We start from the raw sequence: 25,352 nt of genomic DNA, 5'->3' as shown, positions 1-25,352 counted from the left end.
GCTGAAGGGTGCTGCCTCCTGACGTTTCCGTCAAATTTACTTTCTCTAACAGCAATTAACACTCAAATAAAGGGGTCTTTGGGGACCCATCTTAATTGCTCCATTTTCTCCACCTCCACCTTCTCCTTACCCATCCCCACTTTCACAGACCTGCTCCTGCCACCCTCCAATGAAGGGTTAAATTTCACTGTGGCTGCTGGAGGGGCCACCAGGAATAGCCCCGCCTCCCATCAGCTGGGAAACATGGGGCTCTCTGACTTCCCTGATTGCTTCAGTTCCCTCTCCCTGCCCTGTGTCTGTCTGCCAGTGCCCCTTCATTCTGCCATCTTTACCCAGGTCTACCCCAAATCTCTGCATGAGGGCAGAAGTGACTCAGCCTTACAGAGAGAATGGGTTCCTTGGGCCCCAGGGTCAGAGATCAAAGAGCACCAAAAGGGCAGGAAGCAGAGGGGGTCAGGGAGGGGGCAGATCCATACCTGTCGGTGGCTTTGAGGCCGGACACTCAGAGCCTTTAAAGCCCCAGAGATTCGGGGATTTGGCTCATGGGATCAGACTGCCCGGCTCGCTGACTCACAGTGGCCAGACCCAGACTGGGACCTGCTCAACTCGCCCCTCTCTTTTTCATTTAAGTGACTTTGGGTCATCCATGGGCCAGGAAGCCAGGGAGGAACTTAACGAAAGCAACATGTTTCCCCCTCCCATGGCCCCACCCCATTATTGGCACCTTGTCTGAGCACACACACCCGAGCCTGGGGAAAAGGGGGTGATCTGCAATCCTGGCTCAGATTTGCAGTGAAGTCCTAGGTGGTTTCTTCCCCCTGTGAACGGGCATAGTTTGGGGGTAAATGGCATTTACTGGCCTCTCCCCCAACCCCCTGCCAAATCAATTTCAGATTCTCCTCTAGAAAGCTTTTCCCCAATAACTCCACTCAGCCCCTTTCCTGTATCTTCTTCCCATTCTCCCAGCACTACCTCAATAATTCCATTCAGTTGCTGTCTGCCCTTGTTTCTGGTCTCTGCTGATGAATCAGGGATGTATTCTGTCTTCCCACTCAGGCTGAGACATCTCTGTGGTCAAGAACTACGCCTCCCCTATCTGACTACCACTGCCTGATGGGGTCTCCTCTAGATCTGCTCCCTGCACTGAGCACAGGAAGCTGACTGCTGGCAGGGGAGGAGGCAGCAGAGGGGAGGCACCTCCACCTGTCCACTCGGGAAAGATTTTCACAAGTAGGCAGATCACCCAAAGGAAGTTAGGGAGACATGGAAGAATAAGGGAAAGAATTCCCAGTGGAGGTGACTTTTTTATTTCAATGTGTTTTTTTTTGTTGTTGTTTGTTTGTTTGTTTTTTGTTTTTTTTGAGACAGGGTCTCGCTCTGTCACCCAGGCTGGAGTGCAGTGGTGTGATCCCAGCTCACTGTAGCCTCAACCTCCCAGGCTCAAACAATCCTCCCATCTCAGCCATCCAAGTAGCTGGTACTATAAGCGCACACCACCACACCCAGCTAATTAAAAAATAAATAAAAATGTAGATATGGGGTCATCCTATGTTGCCCAGGCTGGTCTTGAACTCCTGAGTTCAAGTGATCCTCCCACCTCAGCCTCCTAAAGTGCCAGGATTACAGGCATGAGCCACTGCACCCAGCTTATTTTTTGTTTAATTGGCCAATTACAATTGTATATTTAGCAGTGAACATGATTTTATTTTATTTATTTATTTATTGAGTTGGGGTCTCACTCTGTCGCTCAGGCTGGAGTGCAGTGGCGTGACCATAGCTCAATGCATCCTCAAACTCCTGGGCTCAAGCGATCCTCCAGCCTCAGTCTTCTGAGTAGCTGGGACTACAGGCATGTGCCACCACACCAGCTAATTTTTAATTTTTTTTTTTTTAGAGACAGGTTCTTGGTATGTTGCCCAGGCTGGGACATGACTTATTAAGTTGATGCTGAGAAAAAGAAGAGTGAGTTATTCTCCCCCACACTCAGGATTTTCCAGAGAGCTTCAGAATCCCTCCTCCTGCCCCACCTCCCCATTCCCACTTGCTCTTTCCTTGGACAACCAAGACAGAAGGCTGTAGGGGTCTGCCTCATCTCTCATAAAGTCGTGTTGCACTTCCCCTCCTCCCACTTGCCCACCCTGCCCACCTGAGGGCCCTGGCCCCATGCCAGGTGTCACCTGCTCAGCCTCACTCAGGGTCCTTACTCAGGACAGAACCAACTCGGGAGACAATGTCTCCTCTTCCTCACAGTAGCTGTCAACCTCTAGATCCCCTTCTGTGCCCTGCATCCATGCATGCATGAACACACTCTGAACCCAGGGGTGTATTTCTGCCCATGACAGGGAAGGTGCAGCCGGGCACGTTGGCTCATGTCTGTAATCCCAGCACTTTGGGAGGCCCAGGCGGACGGATCACATGAGGTCAGGAGTTCGAGACCAGCCTGGCCAACATGGTGAAACCCATCTCTAGTAAAAATACAAAAAATTAGCCAATGTAGTGGCGTGCGCCTGTAATCCCAGCTACTCAGGAGGCTGAGGCAAGAGAATTGCTTGAACCCACGAGGTGAAGGTTGCAGCGAGCTGAGATCATGCCACTGCACTCCAGCCTGGGTGACTGAGTGAAACTCCGCCTCAGAAAAAGAAAAAAAAAAAAAAAAAAAAAAAACAGGGAAGGTGGATGTTTGCTCAGCCTGGGTGTGCTTTTCACCTCTCTCCGTCTCCTCCCCTTCTTCAGGTGATTATGGAATCCCTGATCTTAGAGAGGTCACTGCATCCCTCTCCCGACCTCTGCCCCAACCCCCCAGCATGCTGACGAACATCTCTTTTAGGTTTGAGACGACCACCACCTTGGAAAAGGAACCACCACACCCCTCCCAGGTCTTCTGAAGCAACGAAATGTACTCTCCCTTGTTTGCTCTGCCCTGCCTTGGCAGTTGGGTCCTAACTTGAAATCCGTCTTCGTTGCTACCCTGTCTGCTGAAGATCTCTGAGGTTGCCCACGCTGACCACGGATCTCCTCGCCACCTCCTGGAGATAATGGACTTGACTTGTCCACCAGGGTCTCAGCCCAAGACCCGCAAAGGGCTGCTAGACTGGCTGGCTTCTGTGATTCTCATTTTGAAGGCTACCTTTCTAAGCTCAGGCTGCTGGATCTCCCCATCCTGATTTCTGATAAGCAGAAAGCTAGAAGGGGCTCTCCTGAAGGCAATGAAAGCTCTCATTTACTGAGCCCTTACCACGAGCCAGGCACATGCTTTTTAAAAATTTAATCTTCATGGACGGGAGTGGTGGCTCACGCCTGTAATCCCAGCACTTTGGAAGGCTGAGGCAGGCAAATCACGAGGTCGGGAGATCGAGACCATCCTGGCTAACACGGTGAAACCCCCATCTCTACTAAAAATACAAAAAATTAGCCAGGCGTGGTGGCGGGCGCCTGTAGTCCCAGCTACTCGGGAGGCTGAGGCAGGAGAATGGTGTGAACCTAGGAGGTGGAGCTTGCGGTGAGCCGAGATCGCACCACTGCACTCCAGCCTGGGCAACAAAGCGTGACTCCATCTCAAAAAAAAAAAAAAATTAATCTTCATTACAACTCCTTTCTACACAAGAGGAAACGGAGGCACCGACAGACCACGGTAACACCTCCCAATCAGAATGCAGCCTCCTCTGAGTCACCCACACAGTCAAGGTTCTATGGACAGCAGGAGTGGCCCTCTGTGGACAAAGCTCTGCCCTGGGCAACTGAGAGAAGGGGCAGGGGACAAGAGAGGGAAGCGAGAGAAGGCAGTTTCTCCAGGAGCTTTCAGTCTGAGGGAGGAGACAAGACCTCTGTCCTCTGGGAGTTGCTAGTCTGAGAGAGGAGTCAGATTGCACTTGAAAAATCAGTAGTTCCCTGATCCCTAATGCCACCATCCAGGTGGTACCAGAGGTCTTCACGACTGCATGAGCCTAGCTCCTCACCCACCGTGTCCTAGGAAAAAACACAACTAAGATTCCTCTTCCCTGAGTCGCCGGAGCAAAGGACAGGAGAAAACCCCTCTATGAGGTTGAAGGATTCTTGTTAGATGCAATAGATGCAAAGGCCTATTGACTTCCAGGGCTAAGAGCCTCACTTGGAGGAAAGTTCTTGTGGATGGTATTTGAACTTTCCCATCTAGAAGCAGGGGAATGGCTGGGATGAACTCTAAAGGCATCTTGGAATTCCATCCTATCCTATTTCCTCTCCTTCATCCTAGCCAAGCTCTGAGGATTATGACAGCGTGGGCAATAAAAAGTGCCTAATTGGTTGTTGTCCAGCCGAGGCTGCTCCCCATTTCCCTTGGCGGGGGTGGGAAACCGGCTGAGTCAGTTTCACTTTTGCTATTGCCCAGTTTCCCCGTGGTTGCTGGGCACTAGCGGAAGCAGGGCACCCCGTGGGAATCAGGAGCTAGTCCCTGATGCTGCCTCTGAGGTGAGCATCCCCCAAAAGGCAGAGGACCCCTAGAAAGCACCAGAACATTAGGCTACATCTGCCCCTTCCCTGTGGAAAGAGGACAACTGGCAGGCTTCTCTCCAAATGCCCAGGGCCAACCCCACTGGCCTCTGAAGGAGTTGGGAGGCACAGAGGACACCCTTTCCCCGGGCCTTGGTGGCAAAGCCTCTTCTGCAGCAGAGGGCAGAGGTGGAGACATGGGCTTCAGAGCCAGATGCCTGGCTAGAATCCTGACTGTGTGAAGCCAGTGGTGTGATCTTGAGCAAGTTACTTAAGCTCAGTTTTCTCCTCTGCAAAATGGGGCTGATCATAGGACTTATCTCATAGGGAAAATGGGCTTGAATGAGTCAATGTAAGTAAAGAGCTTGGAGCAATGCCTGGCATGCAGTAGGCGCTCAATAAATGGTAGCCACGAGCACTAGCTCAGCCTGGCAGTGGGCATGGGGAGATGGGATGCAAGTCAGAATCTGGACATGGCAGGGATGGGGGTGGGTGAGTGAGATGACTTCTGAACCGAGATCCTGGGCTTCCCAATGTCTGCTCATCTGGCAGTGAGATCCCAGTAAGCCAGGAGGGTCAGTGAGAGTTTGGCCTGGGTTCTCTCCTGAGCAGCTGCATCCCACTCAAGCCCTTCCACCATAGAGCCCTCCCTCCCACCACCCACCTTGCCTCTCCCCACCCTCAGCATGAAGGCCGCTCTCTCCTTCCCATGTATTTCCAGGAAGGGTGGAGCCAGGCACAGACTCCTCACCTTCCTGGCAAACCTGCTGGCGTCCCCCCACCCAGGTCACAACCTCTTCCCTAGGAACCTGCGAACAAACTGTTCTTTCTGCTGGAGACACCCTGCTCCCTTTGCAGCTCTCTCCTCTTCCTCCTTCCCAAGCCAGTCTGGTGCTCCTCTTCTCTAGTGGGACGTTCCCAGGCACAGTATTGTGCCTGCCCTGAGTCCTACCCAGGTCCGGAAATCTGGCCCCCTTCTCAATGCCCAGGTCCTGGACGAGTGCCCAGTCTCCCCCATCGGACTAAGAAGTTAAGCACTATGTTTTACCCCGGAATCCACTGGACCGTGCGGTCCATCCATGACCTTCCAGGCCTCAGCTACTGTTACCCCTTTCCCTTTCCTTGGGTTTCCCATTTTGATCCAGGAAAGCAGCATAGTCACTGGGCTGCCTGCCACCTCCAATGCACCTGGGGGCTTGGCAGACAGACAGCCACCTGTCTCGAGAGGCTCAGGTGGATACTAACAGGCAGTGGAGGCCAAGAGACCCCCAGAAGCCCCTCCAGCATTGAAGCTGGAAACAGACCATTCAGTTACAGAGTCCAATCCCACCCAAGCAGTGACTGATGCTGGAGGAGGTCCCAGGAAGACCCCCCATTTAGTTGCTGCCCTTCTCAGAAACCTTCTGCCTCTGCCTTGCCACTTCACTGCGGTCTCTTGAGGGGAGAGACGCTTATGGGTGGGAGTTGGAGTGGGAAGAACTCTGCTTGGCTCCTGGGGGGCAGCAGAGATTTATGGGACTGGATTTTTACAGGCTAGGGAGAGGCCCCAGGCAGGAGCTATGGAGCCCAACAGAGGAGCAAAGGCATAAAACCTCCGGACATGAAAGTCCCAGCGGCAGGCGCCCCCAGGCCTGTGGGTGGTAAGAGATTTACAGCTCTTGCACAAGGCCTGCAGGGGCCTGGGGAGCTGCAAGGACACTTAAGAGCCAGAGTAACTCCCCGCCAAGGCCTTCACCTTTCTCCTCTAGGAAAAAAAAAAAAAAATTACCAATAGAACAGGTTGGAGCTGCCAAGAAGATGGTTATCGCCGCTGGGACCCCGCCCCACCTGGAGACGAGGTGGCTCCCAACTTCCTCCCCCTCCCTGAACTCTCCTCTCTGCCCCCAGGTCAGGGAGAGGTGCCTGGGGCAAGGCGAAGGGAGAGCGGAGGTGGGGCAACTTCCAGAAGGGGTCTACCCCTGGAGAAAGTGGGGCTCGGGCTGTCACTGTTCCTCTACCCACACAAAGAATGCACAGCAGTGGCCAGAACCCCTGACAAGCCTGGGGGCCTGGGAGGGAGCAGTGAGTGGGTTCTGCCAGCTCCAATATTTAGGGGATGCTTTCACAATGAGCATGTGGGTAGGAGTCTTACCTGACAGGGGGCAAGGATGGGAAAATAAAGACACGGAAACATAGAATGTCCCTGTGCTTAGCGGCCATCTCTCATTTCAGCCAATGAACCAAAAAGCTGAGACGGGAATTTCTCAAATGGAAGGTGCCCAGCCCCAGCCCCGTGCCCTCTGTCCTTGCTCCACCAAACCCAGCTGCCAGTTTTCTCTTGGGCCAGACCCCGGCTCCTTCCCTACCCACTGAAACAAAGGGCAGTAGCCCTGTGCCTACTGGGGACAGCTCAGCTGGTTGAAGCGTGTTTTTGCCTCTTCTGTACCCTGTGCCCCATCACCTTGGTTCCCCACCTGCATGGAGAAGCCCAGACCCTCAGCTGGGTGGGGGTGGGGTGCATTGCTAACCACTTAAAAGGGCCAGGCAAGCATCCTGGGAACAGGTGAGGAGCCAGAGCCTTTGAACTGGGAGGGGCAGGTGCTGCTGCTGAAAGATGGAAATCCTGGGCCAGGGCTTGCAGCACCATGGGAGAGGGGTGGGCAGGAAGCCCCATAAAAAGCTGGACCTTCCCCTTCCCACCCCTCAGTCCAGTCCCTCAAGACCAGAGCTGGCGCTGAGACAGCCAACTGAGTAATGTCTCAGGAGCTCAGCCAGGGGGCACAGACTTGCGCCTTACCAGGCCCCACCCTGAGTGCTCGGTCCCCACACCCCAGGGACAGGCCCAGGGAAAAGTGGAGAGAGAGAACTGAGGCACTGCTGCCCAAGAGGCAAGAGGTTGAGTGGGGAGAGCCTCGGTGGGGCGGGGGTGCGGGGGAAGCAGCTGTATCATCCTTTTCCCTGCTGATTGGCAGGCTGGGAATGGAAAGAAGACACAGGTCAGTGCCCCAGAAAGGAAGGGGAGGAAGTTAATGAGGAAAGATGGCTTTGCTCCCCTGGCCCCCGCCCCCTCTGCCACCAGCTTCTGACTCCAGGCTCCAGGAGTGGGCCGGGCTGGTCAGGACCTGCCTCCAGCCTGCCTTCCTACCCAGCAGGTCGGGAAAATTACTCTCCCGGTACTGCTTTTTATTTTTTGAAGCCAGATCAAAGGTAGGACCCAGCTGGGAGCCATAGTAAAATCTCAGCAATGTGGAGCCTTGGAGTTTCAGAGGTGAAACCAGGAGCTGGGGGAGGGACCATCTCAGGCCCAGGCTGCAGGGGTCAGAGGCCAGAGGGGGAGTGGAGACCAAGATTCAGGAGTGGAGCTGGTGGGTGGGGCACCGCGAGAAGAACCAGCAACTTGAAAAATGCAGGCAAGTCTGTGGTAACCTTGGTGTGCAAGGCAGCTCTCACAATGCAGGGACCCACCCACGCGGAACCCCCCCACACCCCAGCATCCAAGTCATTCAGAAACTTCTCTCCAGGCCTGTATTCATATTGCCCCCATTGCCTCACTGCCCCCATTGGTCACCTGCTCCAGTGCATCACTTTATTTATTTATTTTTGAGATGGAGTCTCGCTCTGTCACCCAGGCTGGAGTGCAATGGTGCGATCTCGGCTCATTGTAACGTCCGCCTCCTGGGTTCAAGCGATTCTCCTGCCTCAGCCTCCTGAGTAGCTGGGATTACAGGCACGTGTCACCATGCCCAGCTAATTTTTGTATATTTAGTAGAGACAGGGTTTCACCATGTTGGTCAGGCTGGTCTTGAACTCCTGACCTTGTGAACCGCCCACCTCGGCCTCCCAAAATGCTGGGATTACAGGTGTGAACCACCGTGCCCAGCCCAATTTTTTGTATTTTAAGTAGAGACAGGGTTTCATCGTGTTAGTCAGGATGGTCTTGATCTCCAGACCTCGTGATCCACCTGCCTCGGCCTCCCAAAGTGCTGGAATTATAGGCATGAGCCACCACACCCAGCCTTATTTTATTTTATTTTCCGACAGAGTTTCAATCTTGTTGCCCAGGCTGGAGTTCAGTGGCGCGGTGTTGGCTCACTGCAACCTCCATCTCCCAGGTTCAAGCGATTCTCCTGCCTCAGCCTCCCAAGTAGCTGGGATTACAGGCGCCTGCCACTATGCCCAGCTAATTTTTGTAATTTTAGTACAGATGGGGTTTCACCATGTTAGCCAGGCTGGTCTCAAATTCCTGACCTCAGGTGATCTGCCATTCTCAGCCTCCCAAAGTGCTGGGATTACAAGCGTGAACCACCACTCCTGGACTGTTTTTAAATTTTATTATTATAGTTTTTGAGACAGGGTCTCATTCTGTCACCCAGGCTAGAGTGGAGTGAAGCCTTCAGTGCTTGCTGTGACCTCGACCTCCTGAGCTCAAGTGATCCTCCCACCTCACCTCCCAAGTAGCTGGAATGACAGACTTGTGCCACCACATCCAGTATTTTTTTTTTTTTTCAGGAGTCTTGCTACTCTGTCACCCAGGCTAAAGTGCAGTGGTGCCATCTCAGCTCACTGCAACCTTTGCCTCCCAGGTTCAAGCGATTATCCTGGCTCAGCCTCCTGAGTAGCTGAGATTACAGGCGCATGACACTATGCCTGGCAAATTTTTGTATTTTTAGTAGAGACAGAGTTTCATCATGTTGATCAGGCTGGTCTCGAACTCCTGACCTCGTGATCCGCCCGCCTTGACCTCCCAAAGTGCTGGGATTGTAGTTGTGAGCCATCGCGCCCGACCCACTCAGATAATTTTTACTTTTTTTTTTTTTTGTAGAAATGGGGGGGTCTGGCTACGTTGTCTAGGCTGCATAACCTTATATAACAAGGAAGTTCTTAGATTAGGTAACTTTACTCCCTCCTGCTTCAAACACAGCACATTCCCACTTTACATGCCCAAGTTCAGATTAGCAAAAAGCATCTTTGGCAGGGCATGGTGACTCATGCCTGTAATCCCACCACTTTGGGAGGCCGAGGTGGGTGGATCACCTGAACTCAGGAGTTCGAGACCAGCCTAGCCAACATGGTGAAACCCCATCTCTACTAAAAATACAAAGATTAGCTGGGCTTGGTGGCATGCGCCTGTAATCCCAGCTACTCAGGAGGCTGAGACAGGAGAATCGCTCAAATCCAGGAGGCGGAGTTTGCAGTGAACTGAAATCGCGCCACTGCACTACAGCCTGGGTGACAGAGTGAGACTCCATCTCAAAAAAAAAAAAAAAAAGAAAAAAAGAAAAAAATGAAAAAAATGAAAAAAGCACCTTCTTGGGGCTGGGTGCCGGGGCTCACGCCTATAATCCCAGCACTTTGGGAGGCCGAGATAGGTGGATCACCTGAGATCGGGAATTTGAGACCAGCCTGACCAATAAGGAGAAACCCTGTCTGTACTAAAAATACGAAAAATTAGCCTGGCGTGGTGGCTGGTGGCAGGCGCCTGTAATCCCAGCTACTCGGGAGGCTGAGGTAGGAGAATTGCTTGAACCTGGGAGGCAGAGGTTGCAGTAAGCTGAGATGCTGCCACTGCACTCCAGACTGGGTGACAGAGCAAGACTCCATCTCAAAAAAAAAGAAAAGAAAAGAAAACAATTTTCTTTATTTATAGTAGAGATTTAGTAGTATTTTTAGTAGTGACGGGGTTTTATCATGTTGGCCAGGCTGGTCTAAACTCCTGACCTCAGGTGACCCGCCCACCTTGGCCTCCCAAAGTGCTGGGATTACAGGTATGAGCCACCAGCTTTTTTGTTTTGAGACAGGATCTCGCTCTGTCTCCCAGGCTTGGGTGCAGTGGTTCAATCTCAGCTCACTGCAACTTCCTCCCACCAGGCTCAAGTGATCCTCCCACCTCAGCCTCCTGAGTAACTGGGAACACAGGCATGCACCACCATGCCCAGCTAATTTTTTTTTTTTGTAGTTTTGGTAGAGACAGTGTCTCACCATATTGCCCAGGCTGGTCTCAAACTCCTGAGCTCAAGCGATCCATCAGCCTCCCAAAGTGCTGGTGGGACTGTGGGCATGAGCCACTGTGCCCAGCATAAGTGCATCTGGATGTAGATGAAAGGAAGGAGAGAGGGCTGCTCCACAAATTCTGCTGTCACTAATGGAATGGACGACCTCCGCCAACTGCATCACATTCTCAGAGCCTAGGTTTCCCCGGCCATAAAATATGGGGTTAATTGTCCCTTCTAGGGAATCTAGGAGGGTTAATTGGGCAATGGCTCTGAAGTGTCTAGGAGGAGAAGATCTATAAATATAAGGGATCATTAGCGGGTATTTCACAGCTGTTTTGTGGGCCCCAGTGTTATTATTAATATGATTATTGTTATTGTTATCGCCCCCATGGCCCACTTCCCGAGTCTCTCCCAGCTGGGTCAGTGCTTTCAGGTGACAAGTGCTGCTCCTGAGCCCAGCCTCCAGCCCCTGTTCCCAGCCCTGGTCCTTCTGAACCCACACCCTCCACACTCAGGGTCTCTGGTAACCCTCAGGAGGCTAGCAATGGGACTGAGATGTGGTTTTGACAGAAGTGAGGGCCTAGGAGGGAGAGGGGCAGAGGCAGAGAGGGCAGTGCCTGGTCAGGGACACTCTCAGCCTCCCTTTGTCCCTGGGGACGCTTCCGGTCTGCAGTGGGCTGGGACTCAGAGAAGCAGACTGGGCGCCACATGGAGCTGTGGTCGATGGCATCAGGAAAGGTGGGGAGCAGGGGAGTGCAGGTGAGGGGCTGAGGCAGAGAGAAGATAATGCTACCAGGGGAGGTAAGAGGAGCTGGTTGGTAGGAAACAAATTCCTTGAAGAGGTAAATGTGTTTGTTTGTTTTTGTTTTCAGACAGGGAGACATGGTTTTGCTTTGTCACCCAGGGCGGAGTACAGTGTTGCAAACACAGCTCACTACAGCCTCGAATTCCTAGGCTCAAGGGATCCTCCCGCCTCAGCCTCCCAAGTAGCTCAGACTACAGTTGAGAGCCACCAAGTCTGGCTAATTTTTAAAATTTTTGTAGAGATGGGGGTCTCACTATGTTGCCCAGGCTAATCTCTAACTTCTGGGCTCAAGAAGCAATCCTGCCCGAGGCTCCCCCAAGTACTGGGGTTACAGGCATGAGCCACCATGCCTGGCCCAAATGGCTCTTTTTTTGTTGTTTTGTCTTTTTTTTTTTTTAAAATGGAGTCCCACTCTGTCACCCAGCCTGGAGTGCAGTGGCAAGATCTCGGCTCACTGCAACCTCCGCCTCCCAGATTCAAGTGATTCTACTGCCTCAGTCTCTCAAGTAGCTGGGACTACAAGAACGTGCCACCACACCTGGCTAATTTTTGTATTTTTAGTAGAGATGGGGTTTCGCCATGTTGGCCAGGCTGGTCTTGAATACCTGGCCTCAGGTGATCCACCCACCTCAGCCTCCCAAAATGCTGGGATTACAGGGGTAAGCCACTGCACCCGGCCCCAAAGACTCTTTTTAAGGAGTTTCTTTGTAGAGGCTGGAACCCACTCTCAGTCTCTGAATGAAACAGGCCCCATTCCTGGGGGAATAGCTGCTTGTCAAGCTGGATCTCCCTGCCCGCCCTGTGTTCCTGTAAGGTGAACACTGGGCAGCTGCTTTGGAAATGCCTTGGGTGCCCCCTGGTGGTGACACACAAAGGCAGAGGAGGCACCCATGCCTTCCGCCTTAAAGGGCTCCTTTTACCTGGGGCCCTGCCCTTTCTCCCTGAGGCTCCACAGATCCCACCCCAGGGAGACTGGGGGTAGAAAGAAGCAGCAAAGAAGGAAGAACCCTGTGGGGAAGGATGAGTGGAATGTCCTTGCTGGAAGATTCCATGGCAGTTGGTGGGGAGCCATCAGCCTGGACAGGGGAACCAGGGGCAGAGGAAGTTGATGTGTTAGGGCAGGAGTCAGGAGTGGCATCCCCAGCAGTGAGGACAGAGGTGTGTCTGTATGTGTGCACCCGGGGTGTGGTGTAACAGGGAGATACATCTTATGGCCTTTGTCAATGTTTCATGTTCACAGAAGACTGAGGAAACCTAGATCCCTGAAATCATTGATGGACCCTAGGAGGAAAAAAAAAATAACCCAAATTCATCCAAGCTAGGTGTTTGTCCCATCAAATAGTTTTGTGGGTCTGCATATGAGAGAGTCTGGGTTACAAAAGTCTGCAACTCTGGGCTGGGAGCAGTGGCTCATGCCTGTAATCCCAGAACTTTGGGAGGCCGAGGCACATGGATCATCTGAGGTCAAGAGTTCGAGACAAGCCTGGCCAAAATGATGAAACTCCATCTCTACTAAAAATATAAAAATTAGCTGGGCGTGGTGACACCCACCTGTAATCCCAGCTACTCAGGAGGCTGAGGCAAGAGAATTGCTTTTTTTTTTTTTTTTTTTTTTTTTTTTTTGAGACAGAGTCTTGCTCTGTCGCCCAGGCTGGGGTGCAGTGGCCAGATCTCAGCTCACTGCAAGCTCCGCCTCCGGGTTTATGCCATTCTCCTGCCTCAGCCTCCCGAATAGCTGGGACTACAGGCGCCCGTCACCTCACCCGGCTACTTTTTTGTATTTTTTATTTTTTATTTTATTTTATTTTTTTTTTGAGACGGAGTCTTGCTCTGTAGCCCGGGCTGGAGTGCAGTGGCCGGATCTCAGCTCACTGCAAGCTCCGCCTCCCGGGTTTACGCCATTCTCCTGCCTCAGCCTCTCGAGTAGCTGGGACTACAGGCGCCCGCCACCTCGCCCGGCTAGTTTTTTGTATTTTTAGTAGAGACGGGGTTTCACGGTGTTAGCCAGGATGGTCTCGATCTCCTGACCTCGTGATCCGCCCGTCTCGGCCTCCCAAAGTGCTGGGATTACAGGCTTGAGCCACCGCGCCCGGCCTTTTTTGTATTTTTTAGTAGAGAGGGGTTTCACCGTGTTAGCCAGGATGGTCTTGATCTCCTGACCTCACGATCCGCCCATCTCGGCCTCCCAAAGTGCTGAGATTACAGGCTTGAGCCACCGCGCCCGGCCGAGAATTGCTTGAACCTGGGAGGTGGAGGTTGCAGTGAGCCGAGACCTCATCATTGTGCTCCAGCCTGGGCAACAGAGCAAGACAGTCTCAAAAAAAAAAAAAAAAAAAAAAAATTTGCAATTTTGGTTTCCCCATAGGTAGAAAGGGAAGAGATGAGAACATAGAAAACCATAGGAGGGAAAAGGGAGAAGCAGAGGTTACTGGGAAATCCTTAAGGCAAAACAAGCCGTCTTTAGAAGGCTGGGTTGGCTGTAACTCCTCAAAGATAAACACCAACAATAAAGGTTGGGTTGTAGCTATGAGTGAGGCCCAACAGAGAGTCAAGACGGTTGGCCTGATATTCTTCTAGTTTCTGGACCAACAGCACCAGCTATACCATGTGGTTTCATAGGAGGCTCCAGGAGGGATGTGAAGCTTTTTTTTTTTTTTAATTATACTTTAAGTTCTAGAGTATACGTGCACAACATGCAGGTTTGTTACATAGGTATACATGTGCCATGCTGGTTTGCTGCACCCATCAACTTGTCATTTACATTAGATATTTCTCCTAATGCTATCCCTCCCCCAGCCCCCAACCCCCTGACAGGCCCAGATGTGTGATGTTCCCTGCCCAGATCTGAGCATCTTGAGAGCAGAGGCTGTAGTTCCACATCCTTCCGTCCAGCACCCTTCCTCAGCATCCTGGGGGAGAGATGTTCACTGTCTGGTACTGATGGATTAGATGAGGACAGCCCTGTGCAAAAAAGGACAAAGAGAATGTCAGGAAGCAGGAAAAGCACAGGAAAGTGAAGAAAGAAGGGGATTCAGGCTGAGCGCAGTGGCTCAAGCCTGTAATCCCAGCACTTTGGGAGGCCGAGGCGGGTGGATCACCTGAGGTCAGGAGTTCGAGACCAGCCTGACCAACATGGAGAAACTCTGTCTTTACTAAAAATACAAAATTGGCCAGGCATGGTGGCACATGCCTATAATCCCAGCTACTAGGGAGGCTAAGGCAGGAGAATCGCTTGAACCTGGGAGGTGGAGGTTGAGGTGAGCTGAGATCGTGCCATTGCACTCCAGCCTGGGCAACAAGAGTGAAACTCCATCTCAGGGAAAAAAAAAAAAAAAAAAAAAAAGAAGGGGATTCAGAGGTAGACATGGAAGGAGAAGTGGAAGTGGAAGAAGCTGGGCCTGAAAGAGAAGGGGTAAGTCCCTGAGAAGTGTTAAAAGGATATAGTCATTTAGTCAGTCAGCAAACATTTACTGTGCACCTACTATAATCAAGCAATGTGCTGGGAACGGAAGGTGCCATGGTAGACAAGAGGAGCATGGGGTTTTTAGCGGTGGGGAATGTGTAGCTTTGCAAGTTAGAAAGGTAGAGAAAGTGACAATGTGGAGTAGAAAGAAACTGAAAGCAGTTGGAGACAAAAGGGAAATATCACTGAGAGAACCTGCCTCCAGACACACCAGGGAGATGTCGCCCCTGGTTGAGGTTGACACACACACTCAGAACCACCCACTGGCCCTGGCTCTGTGAAGATGGCAGCAGGTAGGGTAGGAAGAGGAGAAATTCAGAAAGGGGAGGGACAGGAGTGGGTGGGGGTGGAGGGCACAGACTTTTCCTTGTTTTTCACTTGGGCACCCCCAGTGGGAAGGTATCTTTGGGCTAAGGAGTCCTTTTCCACATTTGGCTGCCCATTGGAATCACCTGAGGAACTCCTTAATACTGATGCCCCCAGAGAGTCCAATTTCCTGGGATGGGACCCAGACTTCAGAACCTATTAAAAGCTCTTTTAGTGAGTCTCAAGTGTGGCCATGGCCAGGTGCAGTGGCTCATGCCTATAACCCTAGCACTTTGGGAGACTGAGGCAGGAGGGTCGCTTGAGTTCAGGAGTTTGAAACCAGCCTGCGCAACATAGGGAGACCCCAGCTCTACAAAAAATTTAAAAATTAGCTGGGCATGGTGGCGCACACCTGTAGTCCCAGCTACTCAAGAGGCGGGAGGATCACTTGGGCACAGGAGGTTGAGGCTTCAGAGACTCTGTCTCAAAAATAATAAAAATAAAGGGAGGGCACAGGGGTTCATGCTTGTAATCCCAGCACTTTGGGAGGCTGAGGGGAGGCGGATCATGAGGTCAGGAGTTTGAGACCAGCCTGACCAACACAGTGAAACCCCATCTCTACTAAAAATACAAAAAATAGCTGGCCGTAGTGGCGCGTATCTGTAATCCCAGCTACTCAGGAAACTGAGGCAGGAGAATCGCTTAAACCCGCGAGGCAGAGATTGCAGTGAGCTGAGATAGCGCCACCGCACTCAAACCTGCGTGACTCCGTCTCTAAATAAATAAATAAATAAATAATAAAGTGTGGCCAGAGAGACCACAAGCATTTCCAAGCCGTTGTCTGACCTTCTCCCTCTCTGTTGAGGACAGGGGCCATCTTGAAAGAAAAAATCTCTGAGGAGTTGTGTGGTCGTTGGGGGAGCGGGGGTGTTTGTGAACGAGGCTCTAAGACTCCAATGGGCCTGACAAAAGTATGAACGAGGTCTTCTTCTTAGAAAGTGTCCCCTTCCCGCAGTGGCTCACGCCTGTAATCCCAGCACTTTGGGAGGCCGAGGTGGGTGGATCATGAGGCCAGGAGATCGAGACCATCCTGACTAACACGGTAAAACCCCGTCTCTATTAAAAACACAAAAAATTAGCCGGGCGTGGTGGTGGGCACCTGTAGTCCCAGCTACTTGGGAAGTTGAGGCAGGAGAATGGTGTAAACCCAGGAGGCGGAGCTTGCAGTGAGCCGAGATCGCACCACTGTACTCCAGCTTGGGCAACAGAGCGAGACTCCATCTCAAAAAAAAAAAGAAAGAAAAGAAAGTGTCCCCTTCCGCCGGGCGCAGTGACTCATGTCTGCAATCCCAGCACTTTAGGAGACTGAGGTGGGTGGATCACTTGAGGTCAAGAGTTTGAGACCAGCCTGGCCAACATGGTGAAACCCTGTCTCTACTAATAACACAAAAATTGGCCGGGCTTGGTGGCGCACGCCTGTAATCCCAGTTACTCAGGAAGCTGAGGCAGGAGAATCGCTTGAACCTGGGAGGCGGAGGTTGCAGTGAGCCGAGATCGCACCACAGCACTGCAGCCTGGGTGACAGAGAAAGACTCCATCTCCAGAAAAAAAAAAAAAAAAAAGAAAGAAAGAAAGAAAGAAAAAACAAAAAAAACCCAAAGGGTCCTCCCCTTTTTTGGCTGTGTCTCTAGTAAGAAGAGTCAGACAGCCTAGAAACAAAACAAAAACAAAAACAAACAAAAGATAAGGTGACCTTTAAAAGGGCAAAACCAATCAAATAATTCAAAACGACTGCAGAATTCTTCCAAGTTTTCACGCCCTGTCCTCCGCCCCGTGTGTGCACACTTTTTTTTTTTTTTTCACCTCTGCGGTCTTCAAGATGGGGCCTCTAGGTTAGAAGCATAGTTACCCCCAGTTTTTCTCCCAGAAGAGGTTTGACAGTGGCCCAGCAGGATATTCAACCCCACCTACCTCTCCCCCAAATCCCTGCACCCTAATACAGGTGAGTCATGGAACCTGGGTGGAGTCCTTGGTTTGACAGTGAAGCAATCTAAACTTGAAAAATGGCCTGGGAACAGAATGTATGGACTATATAAACAAGTCATGCAGATGTCATTGTATGCAAATATTCATTCTTTAACTCAGCTTACATTTCCTGCTGATCCTCCTCTATGCTGGCCTCAATCCTATCACAGCTCAGTCTAGCAAGAGAGCAAGAAGTGAGAATAAAAGTGCGGGAATAGTGTGTGAGAGAGAAGCCCTTTTGTATGTGCCAGGGCAGCGCAGAGGAGGAAGAAGCTATAGCTAGGCAGGAGTGAGGTATGCAGACTTACAGCAGAGTCTTGAAGCATGCATAGGAGTTTATCTATTTTTCTGAGAGACAGGGTCTCGCTCTGTCACCTAGGCTGGAGTGCAGTGGTGTGATCATAGCTCATGTTAAGTTCAAACTCCTAGGCTCAAGTGATCCACTCACCTCAGCTTCCCAGGTAGCTAGAACTACAAGTGTGCACCGCCCCATGCGGCTTTTTTGTAGAGACAGGGTTTCGCCATGTTGCCCAGGCTGGGTCTCGAAATCCTGGGTTCAAGCGATCCACCTGCCTCTGGCTTCCCAAAGCGCTAGGAATACAGGTGTGAGCCACCACATCTGGCCATGGATGCATAGGGGTTTACCAGAAGGGAAGGGTAAGATAGAAAGTCAACTAGTGGAAAAAAGCGTGTTTAGGAACCTGGAATCTTTCCTGGAGGGAAAAGGGTAGGATTTGTAGGAAGGGAATGGGGGTACAGGGAGGAGATAAAGCATGAAAGATACACCAGTAAGAGTGTGTCCTCTGGTGGATGCTGAGGTTAAGAAGAAAAGAGAGTGGGAGGAATTTGCCTAGAAAGAAGTTTGGGCTTTATCCAGGAGATACGGATCCCATGAAGGATCTTTACTAGAGGAGTGTTATCGTCTAAAGTCTTGTTTTTCAAAGGCTAACACTGAGAGGAGTAGACTGGAAGAGGCTATTAACATTTTTTCAGCAATTACTGTGTACCCGGAATTCTGCTCCGCATTTTGTATTATCAACCAACCTTTCCTAGCAGTGTTTTTCAAATTGCCAGTCATGATCAACAAGAAGGAGAATAAGATAGGATAGGCATAGAAACTATCAGTGTATCACAAGTAGTAAGCATTGTTTTCGGAAACTTTGTGACACTCTCAAACAGTAGTGTACTGGTCAGTATGCAAAATGTATTTCTCTTGATGGGCTATGTTTTGTTTTGTTTTGTTTAAAGCCATTGCGCTAAGGTGTAGGTGTGATTAACCTCGTTTTACTGATGAGGACACGAGGCTCAGGGAGTTTCGGTACCCTGCCTAAGTTAGTAGGATGTGTAGGTTTCAAACCCAGACTGGTCTGAAGCCAGAATGGATTCCCTCACTAAGCTAGGCAGCCTTCCCAAGTTCTCGGAAGAGACTTGGGAGCAAAGATAAACCTATCCAGATAGTGCCTACCAAGTGCTTTACCTCATCTCAAGAAGATAAGGGTAAGTGGGGCAGAGGCCAAGCAGTACTTCTCAAACTCAAGCGTGCAACTCTGTCCTTGCCAGGCCCTTGCTAAAATGCAGATTCTAGGCACGCCCCGTGAAGTACCGAGTCGGATTAGGAGAGGCGGCCCGGGGAACCTGCCTTTAGAAAGAGCTTCGGATGATTCAGATGCACACGTTTGGGACCGTGGGCTATGGGGGTCGCCGCAATAACCATGTGAAGATTAACGGGGGCTTAACCGATTGTGAAAATCCCTTCAGAAGTGTCGCGTAAACAACCCCAACTCTGACTATGGTGCCGGACCCCAGTGCTTCACTGTACAAAGTCGCCCCTCCCGAGGCGACAACGAGCGAGGGACTAAATAAAAGGTTGATGGCTTTCCACTCACCAGGCATGGGGTTGAGTGGCAGCCGCCTACTGCCGAAGAGCAGGTAAAAGCTCCTGCCACACCTGGGCGAGACTGGACTTAGGGTGCAATGTATATGCTATTTCTGGGGCATTTGTGGGCCTCACCCTAAGGACTTCTGATTGGCTTCAGGGCAGATCTATCACTCATCCTCTGGGTTAGAGGTGGGTGGAAGGTCAACCACGACCAATACAAAAGCACTCTTCGACTAAGCCCCTCCCCTCCCAGCTTCCTGTCGCTGTCCATCAACCACCCAGTAGGCGGGACTTTGCCTCCCTCCAATTGGCTGATAAACATGTCATTCATTATTCAATTGGTTTTCGGTTGGTGCGGTCTACCGTCCATCAGTGACATTGCACAGACCTATTGGTCAAATCAACGTCGCTCTAGACGCCTCTGGTTGATTGGTTAATAGTGCTGTCGGTCCCCAATGTTCCAAGCCCTTATTGGTGAAGGCTGCCGTCGCTCGGGCGGTGGCGGGCTCCGGGATTGGCGGGTGCTTGGCGGGCGGTGTCAGGCTCTCGGTGGCGGCGGAGGCGGCGGAGGCCAGGGAGGAAGATGTCGTAATGAGCGGTGGGTCCCGGCCGCTGCCGGCGGGGTCTTCCCGGCCTCCAAGGGTCGGGAAGACGGGCAGAGGCCGCGGGGAGAGGGAGCCGAGGCCGGGGGTTCCCCCCTGGGGCCGGGCCTGGCGCCGGGGCCCGGCTTCGGGAGGGGCGGGGGAGGGAGGATTCCCGCCCGGAGGAGGAGCGGGGCTGGCCAGCCGGGCGGAGGCACCCGGAAGGGGGCGTTCGACTCCCCGCCCCCTCGGAGCCCGCCGGACGGGAGGGCGGCGCTTCCGGGGGCCGGCGAGAGGAGCGGGCACCGGGGTGGCCTGGCACCTCTCAGCCGGGTGCCGACCCACCTCAGCGCCGCTCTCCCGCCTGGGCTGACTATGCCTGGGTCGGCTCCGAGGAGGCAGCCAACAGCCCTCGTGTTCGCCCCGTGTCTGAGAGGCCTTCCTGCACTCTTAACTGTAGATGCCCACCAGCGATTCAGGGCTCCCCGAAGTACAGAGGGGCGAGGGAACGCTTGAGATCCGGACGCTGCCAACCAGATGGGCACTGCTCGGCATCGACGACAGCCCGGTTACTGATGTATCCCAGTCGGTCGATGGTGTCAGGACACGAGGGCACTCTCTGGGCAGATGATCTCTCACTGGGGAGTGGGCAAAAACCTTCCTTTAATGTTTTCACTTGGATCATTTATCCTCCAGCTAGATGCAAGCTCTTAGCAGAATTGTGAGAAGTTTAAGAACTTCTTGCCAGAGCTCCCAGCCTGTTACCTGACGCCCCGTGGGGGAAGACTACTGCAGTCTCAAAGCTCAGGCGCAAACAATCTTAAGGAATTACAGAAGAAATAAAATAGATACTTGCTTTCCTCCTCCACCCACCTGCATCCCCATTGCTGACTTACGGTTTTCAGCCTCTTACCCATGCTTCTTAGGTCTCCTTCCCAGCGGCTTTCTAATTTTAGTTCAAAAGGAACTATGTCTTCTCTGGGCAACTGAGAAACCTATCCTCACTGCATTCCTTGGTTTTGATTGCAATATCCTGTCATGTTTGTTTCTTAATTAACTTCATCCAAGGGGACTCAGTCTGGCCTTTCTCAGTGCATTCTCCCGAAGTTCTTTCTTGCTCTGAGGTTACTTCTTGTTCACTTATTGTTTCCTAGAGAAAGGTATGAGCCAGTAGATCTGCTTTAAACAATGAATTGGCCCAAGTTTCCCGTTTACATTACAGTTGGAAGGACACTGTTTCAAGGTGCACTGGCCTGCACTGTCTAAAACAGTTTCATGCTGTACCCCAGAAGGCATTCAGTTTCACATTGGAGGGCTGTACCGAGTTGGTATTCTGGATGATACAATTTTTAGGGCTCGAAAGTTTAGAGTGTTGGCCAGCTCACAGGCTGCAAAGGGAATAATGGAGTCCAGAGCACAGCAGTAATTTCAATTACTAACACAAAGAAACCCATTGTCTGCAATAATGAATATAACTGCAGTGTCTTGTTTTGTTTTAAATTCTTGTGTGCGATGAAGGGGGGGAATCTATCAGACAACCTATCAATTGGGCTGATGATGTTAGTGTTCCAGTGGCTTCTAACAGGCGTTAATACCTGTTGGAAATGGATTATCATTGGCTGGGACGATTGGTAAGTTTTCTAATTCTAGTTCTTCCTCTTGGTTGTACAGAGGCTTAACCTCTTTGGTTAAAAGCAACTACAAGAAAAAAAACTAGTCTGACATAATTATGAACCCCCCTGAACTAGGCTGCTGAAGCCACAAACTCTACCAAGGAGACCCAAGTAGAGTTTGTTAATAATCGGACCCTCATCTGACTGCCCAACAGGTAGAACTGGTTCCAGGAGAAAGAGTTTGGCATCACTCTGGACAGCAGATGGACTGGCCACTTTTTTCTCTCAGATTCTATTAAAGTTTGGGCCTGTGGAGGCCTGTCAGAGAGGAGAAAAGAAATTATAAGATTTGGGTAGATGTCTGGGGTAAAGAAGCTTTATGGCATTTCAGCAAGTAGAGTGGTTGGTTCATTTGGATATTTTGGCCTTGAACTTCTTATTTCTTCTGGTGGTTAATACCAGCTTTTTTGGAGAAGTTGGACAGTCCTTTGCTATAGGTCTGTGTCAGTTCCCAAGCTTGCTGCCAGCAAGTATAGTATTGCCCAACCAGGGCCCTTCTGAAGACATTTTAAACTTTTGCAACCAACTAGTAGACCTTAGTATTGGCTTTGTTTCAGCAATCTTCTAAATCTTGCCCACTCATTTCTGTGATATATACGTAACGTGTTCTTTTTCTAATACTTATTTTTTTCACACACACCCCTTTTCTGTATACACAAAAATTGGAAACCCTGCTTCCAAACATAGAAAAATTTAGGATATTTTGGATCAGGTGGACAATGGCTATGGAATAAAAGATGCAGAGAAACACTGCTTTAAAGGTTACGCAGAGAATTACAAAGTTTAGGGATGCAGTAGCATGAACATTTCTGAGTTTACCAGATTTAACCTCATGGCCCGATCTTAAACCTTGTGGGCTGCAAACCTGGAGTAAAATCTGTTCAGAGAAGCTCGCATACTTTCTTACAGGTTCATTGGGTGATATGTCTGGAGTATTCCCTTTTTGCAACTGACTTGGATTTGTAAATTTCTTCCCACCACCTACAGGCTGAACTAAACCAGTATCCGGTACATTTCTGGGCTGAGAAATGGAGATCATTTTGGAATGCATTTGTTGCTTTTTTGCTTGTTTTTGCCTTGCTTTTGTTTTGGATATGCTTGTAGCTCCTTGTATGACATTGTCTAGACCTGTTGTAGGAGGAAAAAAAGTTCTTTCTCTTTATTTCTTCCCTCATAGAGCCAACACTTAGATCTTTATCTTTCTGAAATGTAGTTGAGTGTCTTTTTAAAGATGCTCTTCCTCAATAATCAGCAGATCTTTTTTTGGCTAGCAGCATTCTCTTAGGAGACCTCGGGGTGGAGGAGATCTCACTTTTCTGTCAGCAATCTATTGGAGCAAGGTGGAAAGATGATTGAAGAGGGTAAAAATATGGGACGTTTCTTTTTTAAAAATAATAGAGGCATAGTCTCTCTATGCCAGGCTGGTCTCAAACTCCTGGCCTCAAGTAATCCTCCCACCTCAGCCTCCCAAAGTGCTGGGATTACAGGCATGAGCCACTGTGCCTAGCCAACAAGGGATATTTCTAACTCGAGGGTATTGTCAGGCTATGTGGGAAAGGGCGTAGAGATTGCCCTTGAGGAGATGCTCCCAGGTGGCAGATTTGTCCTACTTGATAGATTCCAAAATGGAAAACGGATTTTTCTACTGCCTCTGGGGACACTGAAAAAAGAACCTCCACGTGAGTTCAGAAGCAGCACTGGCAGCTTAGGGGAAGTCATGGCTTCCACTGCGTGTCTAGGAAGCGCTCTTTCAGGATGCTCTGAGGCTGCCACTGGCACAGGGGAACACTGTGCTTCTCATCCAACTGGGCTGCAGGCTGATTTGCTCTTGGGAGATGAGCTCTGCTCAGGAGCAAGGGGTTGTGAAAGGGCTGATGTTTCTCAGGCTCCCCCAATGAGCAGCTCCAAGCAGTGCTGAGATGTCTAGGCTGTTTGTGTCACAGGACAAGCATGCTTGCAGACCCAATGGTTGGAATCCTTCATTGGCATTTCATTCCCGTTGCTGCTGTTTGTCTCCACATCAGAATTGCTTGCTATACCTAGCCAGAAGCCCTGCCACATTGCAGTGCAAAGGCTTAGCTTACTTGTTTTTGCTGCTGAGTGCTCTTAGATACCAGTTTGTCCCTGTGTGGTGATTTAGGCAGTTAGGTGGCCTTTCCTCTCAATCACAGAGTAGAAGTGGCTCAGGAGGAGCCAGCAGACACTAACTTACACATTTCCAAATGTCATCTTTCTAGAGCCTTCTCTTTAGGGTTGTCACCTCTCCTACAGGATTTGGTAGAATCACAAAGTGGCCTCCAAGAGAGTGTGAATAGGAAGTAAGAGTGAGCAGGCAGGGCCATGTAATTGGAAGTGGAATATTTCTGCTCCCAGTTGATAATTAGGAATCTTCTTAGATCAGCCTAGAAGAAAACAAACCAAGACATTTCCCAGCCTCCAAAAAAGTAAATGGTAAGCCAGCCCTGTCTTCTCAGGGGAAATGAAATCACCACTCATTTCAGAAGCTGATTCTGGCCTGGGGCTGGGCTTGGTAATCATGCCTGTAATCCCAGCACTTTGGAAGGCTGAGGCAGCAGATCACTTAAGGTCAGGAGTTCGAGACCAGCCTGGCTAACATGGCAAAACCCCATCTCTGCTAAAGATACAAAAATTAGCCACGTGTAGTGGCACACACCTGTAGTCCCAGCTATTCCGGAGGCTGAGGCACGGGAATCACTTGAACCCAGGAGGCGGAGATTGCAGTGAGCCGAGAGTGCACCACTGTACCCAAGCCTGGGCGACAGAGCAAGACTCTCAAAACAAACAAACAAACAAACAAAAAGCTGATCCTGGCCCAGGATAAGTGTGGGGAGTTACTCACAAATAAATGTGCCAAAGCACATAATGAGATTCTTTAGGGGAAAAAGTGTATCTTGCTTTTTTTTCCTCCTGTTCTCTAAGAATTCTGAGGCCCAGTATTCTTTGACAAAAAAACTTGATGCTGTTTCTTGGGCCTGCTTTGATCAGGTTCTGTTTATGCTGTCCCCACCCCCACACATTTCCAGAGTCCCTTCCAGTACAATGGGATATGACCCAGTCAGGATGCAAACTAGCAAATGACATAGTCACGTTTTGGAAAGAAGAATTAAGGGTGGAGACAGACAGGTGGTATCCAAATTCGAGTGCCTTCATTATCTTTTTTTTTTAAGACAGAGTCTCGCTCCGTTGCCAGGCTGAAGTGCAATGGCGCGATCTTGGCTCATTGCAACTTCCGCCTCCCGGGTTCAAGCGATTCTCCTGTCTCAGCCTCCCAAGTAGCTGGGACTATAGGCATGCGCCACCACGCCCAGCTAATTTTGTATTTTTAGAAGAGATAGGGTTTCACTGGGTTGGCCAGGATGATCTCCAACTCTTGACCTCATGATCTGCCCGCCTCAGCCTCCCAAAGTGCTGGGATTACAGGCATGAACCACTCGCCCGGCTATGTTTGTTGTTGTTGTTGTTGTTGTTTTGTTTTTGTTTTGTTTTTTTTTTGAGATGGAGTTCCAGGCTGGAGTGCAGTGGTGCAATCCTGGCTCCGCCAATGCTTGTCAATTGAGAGAAGCATTAATAATGCATGTCAATTGAGAGAAGCATTGAAATGCAGTAGTACCTGGTATGTGGTGATGAGAGTTGTGCACTTTGAAGTTTTTGGCCAGGAGCAGGACTGGACTGCACTGGCCCACATGTGAGGTGACTGGTGGGGTTGAGGGTTCCATCAGCTAAAACCCATCAGGGTCTGGGTCAGCTGTGGAGTGGATCCTGACCTAGTGCCAGAGTATGCAAATCTGCAGCTTTTCTACTTTGGTTCCTACACTCCCTTTAGGCTCTCGTGCTGTAAAGCCTCCAGGATTTACTCATTCACTTATTCAACAAACATAGATTGTTAAGCACCTACCATGTGCCAGGGACTGGGATACATCAGTGAGTAACGCAGAGAAGTCCCTGCCTTTAGGAAGCTTACATCTTAGTGGGAGACAATGAATAACTAATAGATATTTGTTAGACAGTGAGAAGTGCTAAGGAGGCAAAACGAGGATAAGGAAAAAAAGGGGGAGGTGGCAATTTACATAGGGTGATCAGGGAAGGTCTCAATGATAAAGTGACATCTGAATAAAACCCTGAAGGAGTGGGGAGGAGATTGAGCCTTGTTCTGTCTGGGG

The 25,352-nt window shown here is 50.6% G+C and overlaps 3 protein-coding genes across 4 annotated transcripts in view; 1 reads left to right on the top strand and 2 right to left on the bottom strand.

Moving 5' to 3' along the window:
• The window catches only part of SCRN2 (secernin 2), a 142,094-nt gene that overhangs the window by 40,650 nt on the left and 76,092 nt on the right, over positions 1–25,352 (bottom strand). The window lies entirely within an intron of this gene.
• MRPL10 (mitochondrial ribosomal protein L10) overlaps positions 1–25,352 on the bottom strand; it is a 142,327-nt gene that overhangs the window by 54,401 nt on the left and 62,574 nt on the right. The window lies entirely within an intron of this gene.
• SP2 (Sp2 transcription factor) overlaps positions 1–25,352 on the top strand; it is a 276,227-nt gene that overhangs the window by 223,387 nt on the left and 27,488 nt on the right. Inside the window, exon 2 of one of the 2 annotated variants that reach the window (XM_050762649.1) lies at positions 19,469–19,515. In XM_050762649.1, the coding sequence (XP_050618606.1) occupies positions 19,469–19,515 (47 nt within the window). Of the gene's footprint in view, positions 1–19,464; positions 19,516–25,352 lie in introns of those variants that run through there. The other variant, XM_050762650.1, reaches the window with a different exon arrangement.

The sequence above is a fragment of the Macaca thibetana genome, chromosome 16 (assembly GCF_024542745.1).
Source record: "Macaca thibetana thibetana isolate TM-01 chromosome 16, ASM2454274v1, whole genome shotgun sequence".
NCBI classification, from domain to species: domain Eukaryota; kingdom Metazoa; phylum Chordata; class Mammalia; order Primates; family Cercopithecidae; genus Macaca; species Macaca thibetana.
The sequence above is the reverse complement of the archived record's forward strand: the minus strand, read 5'-3'. Positions and strand labels throughout refer to the sequence as shown.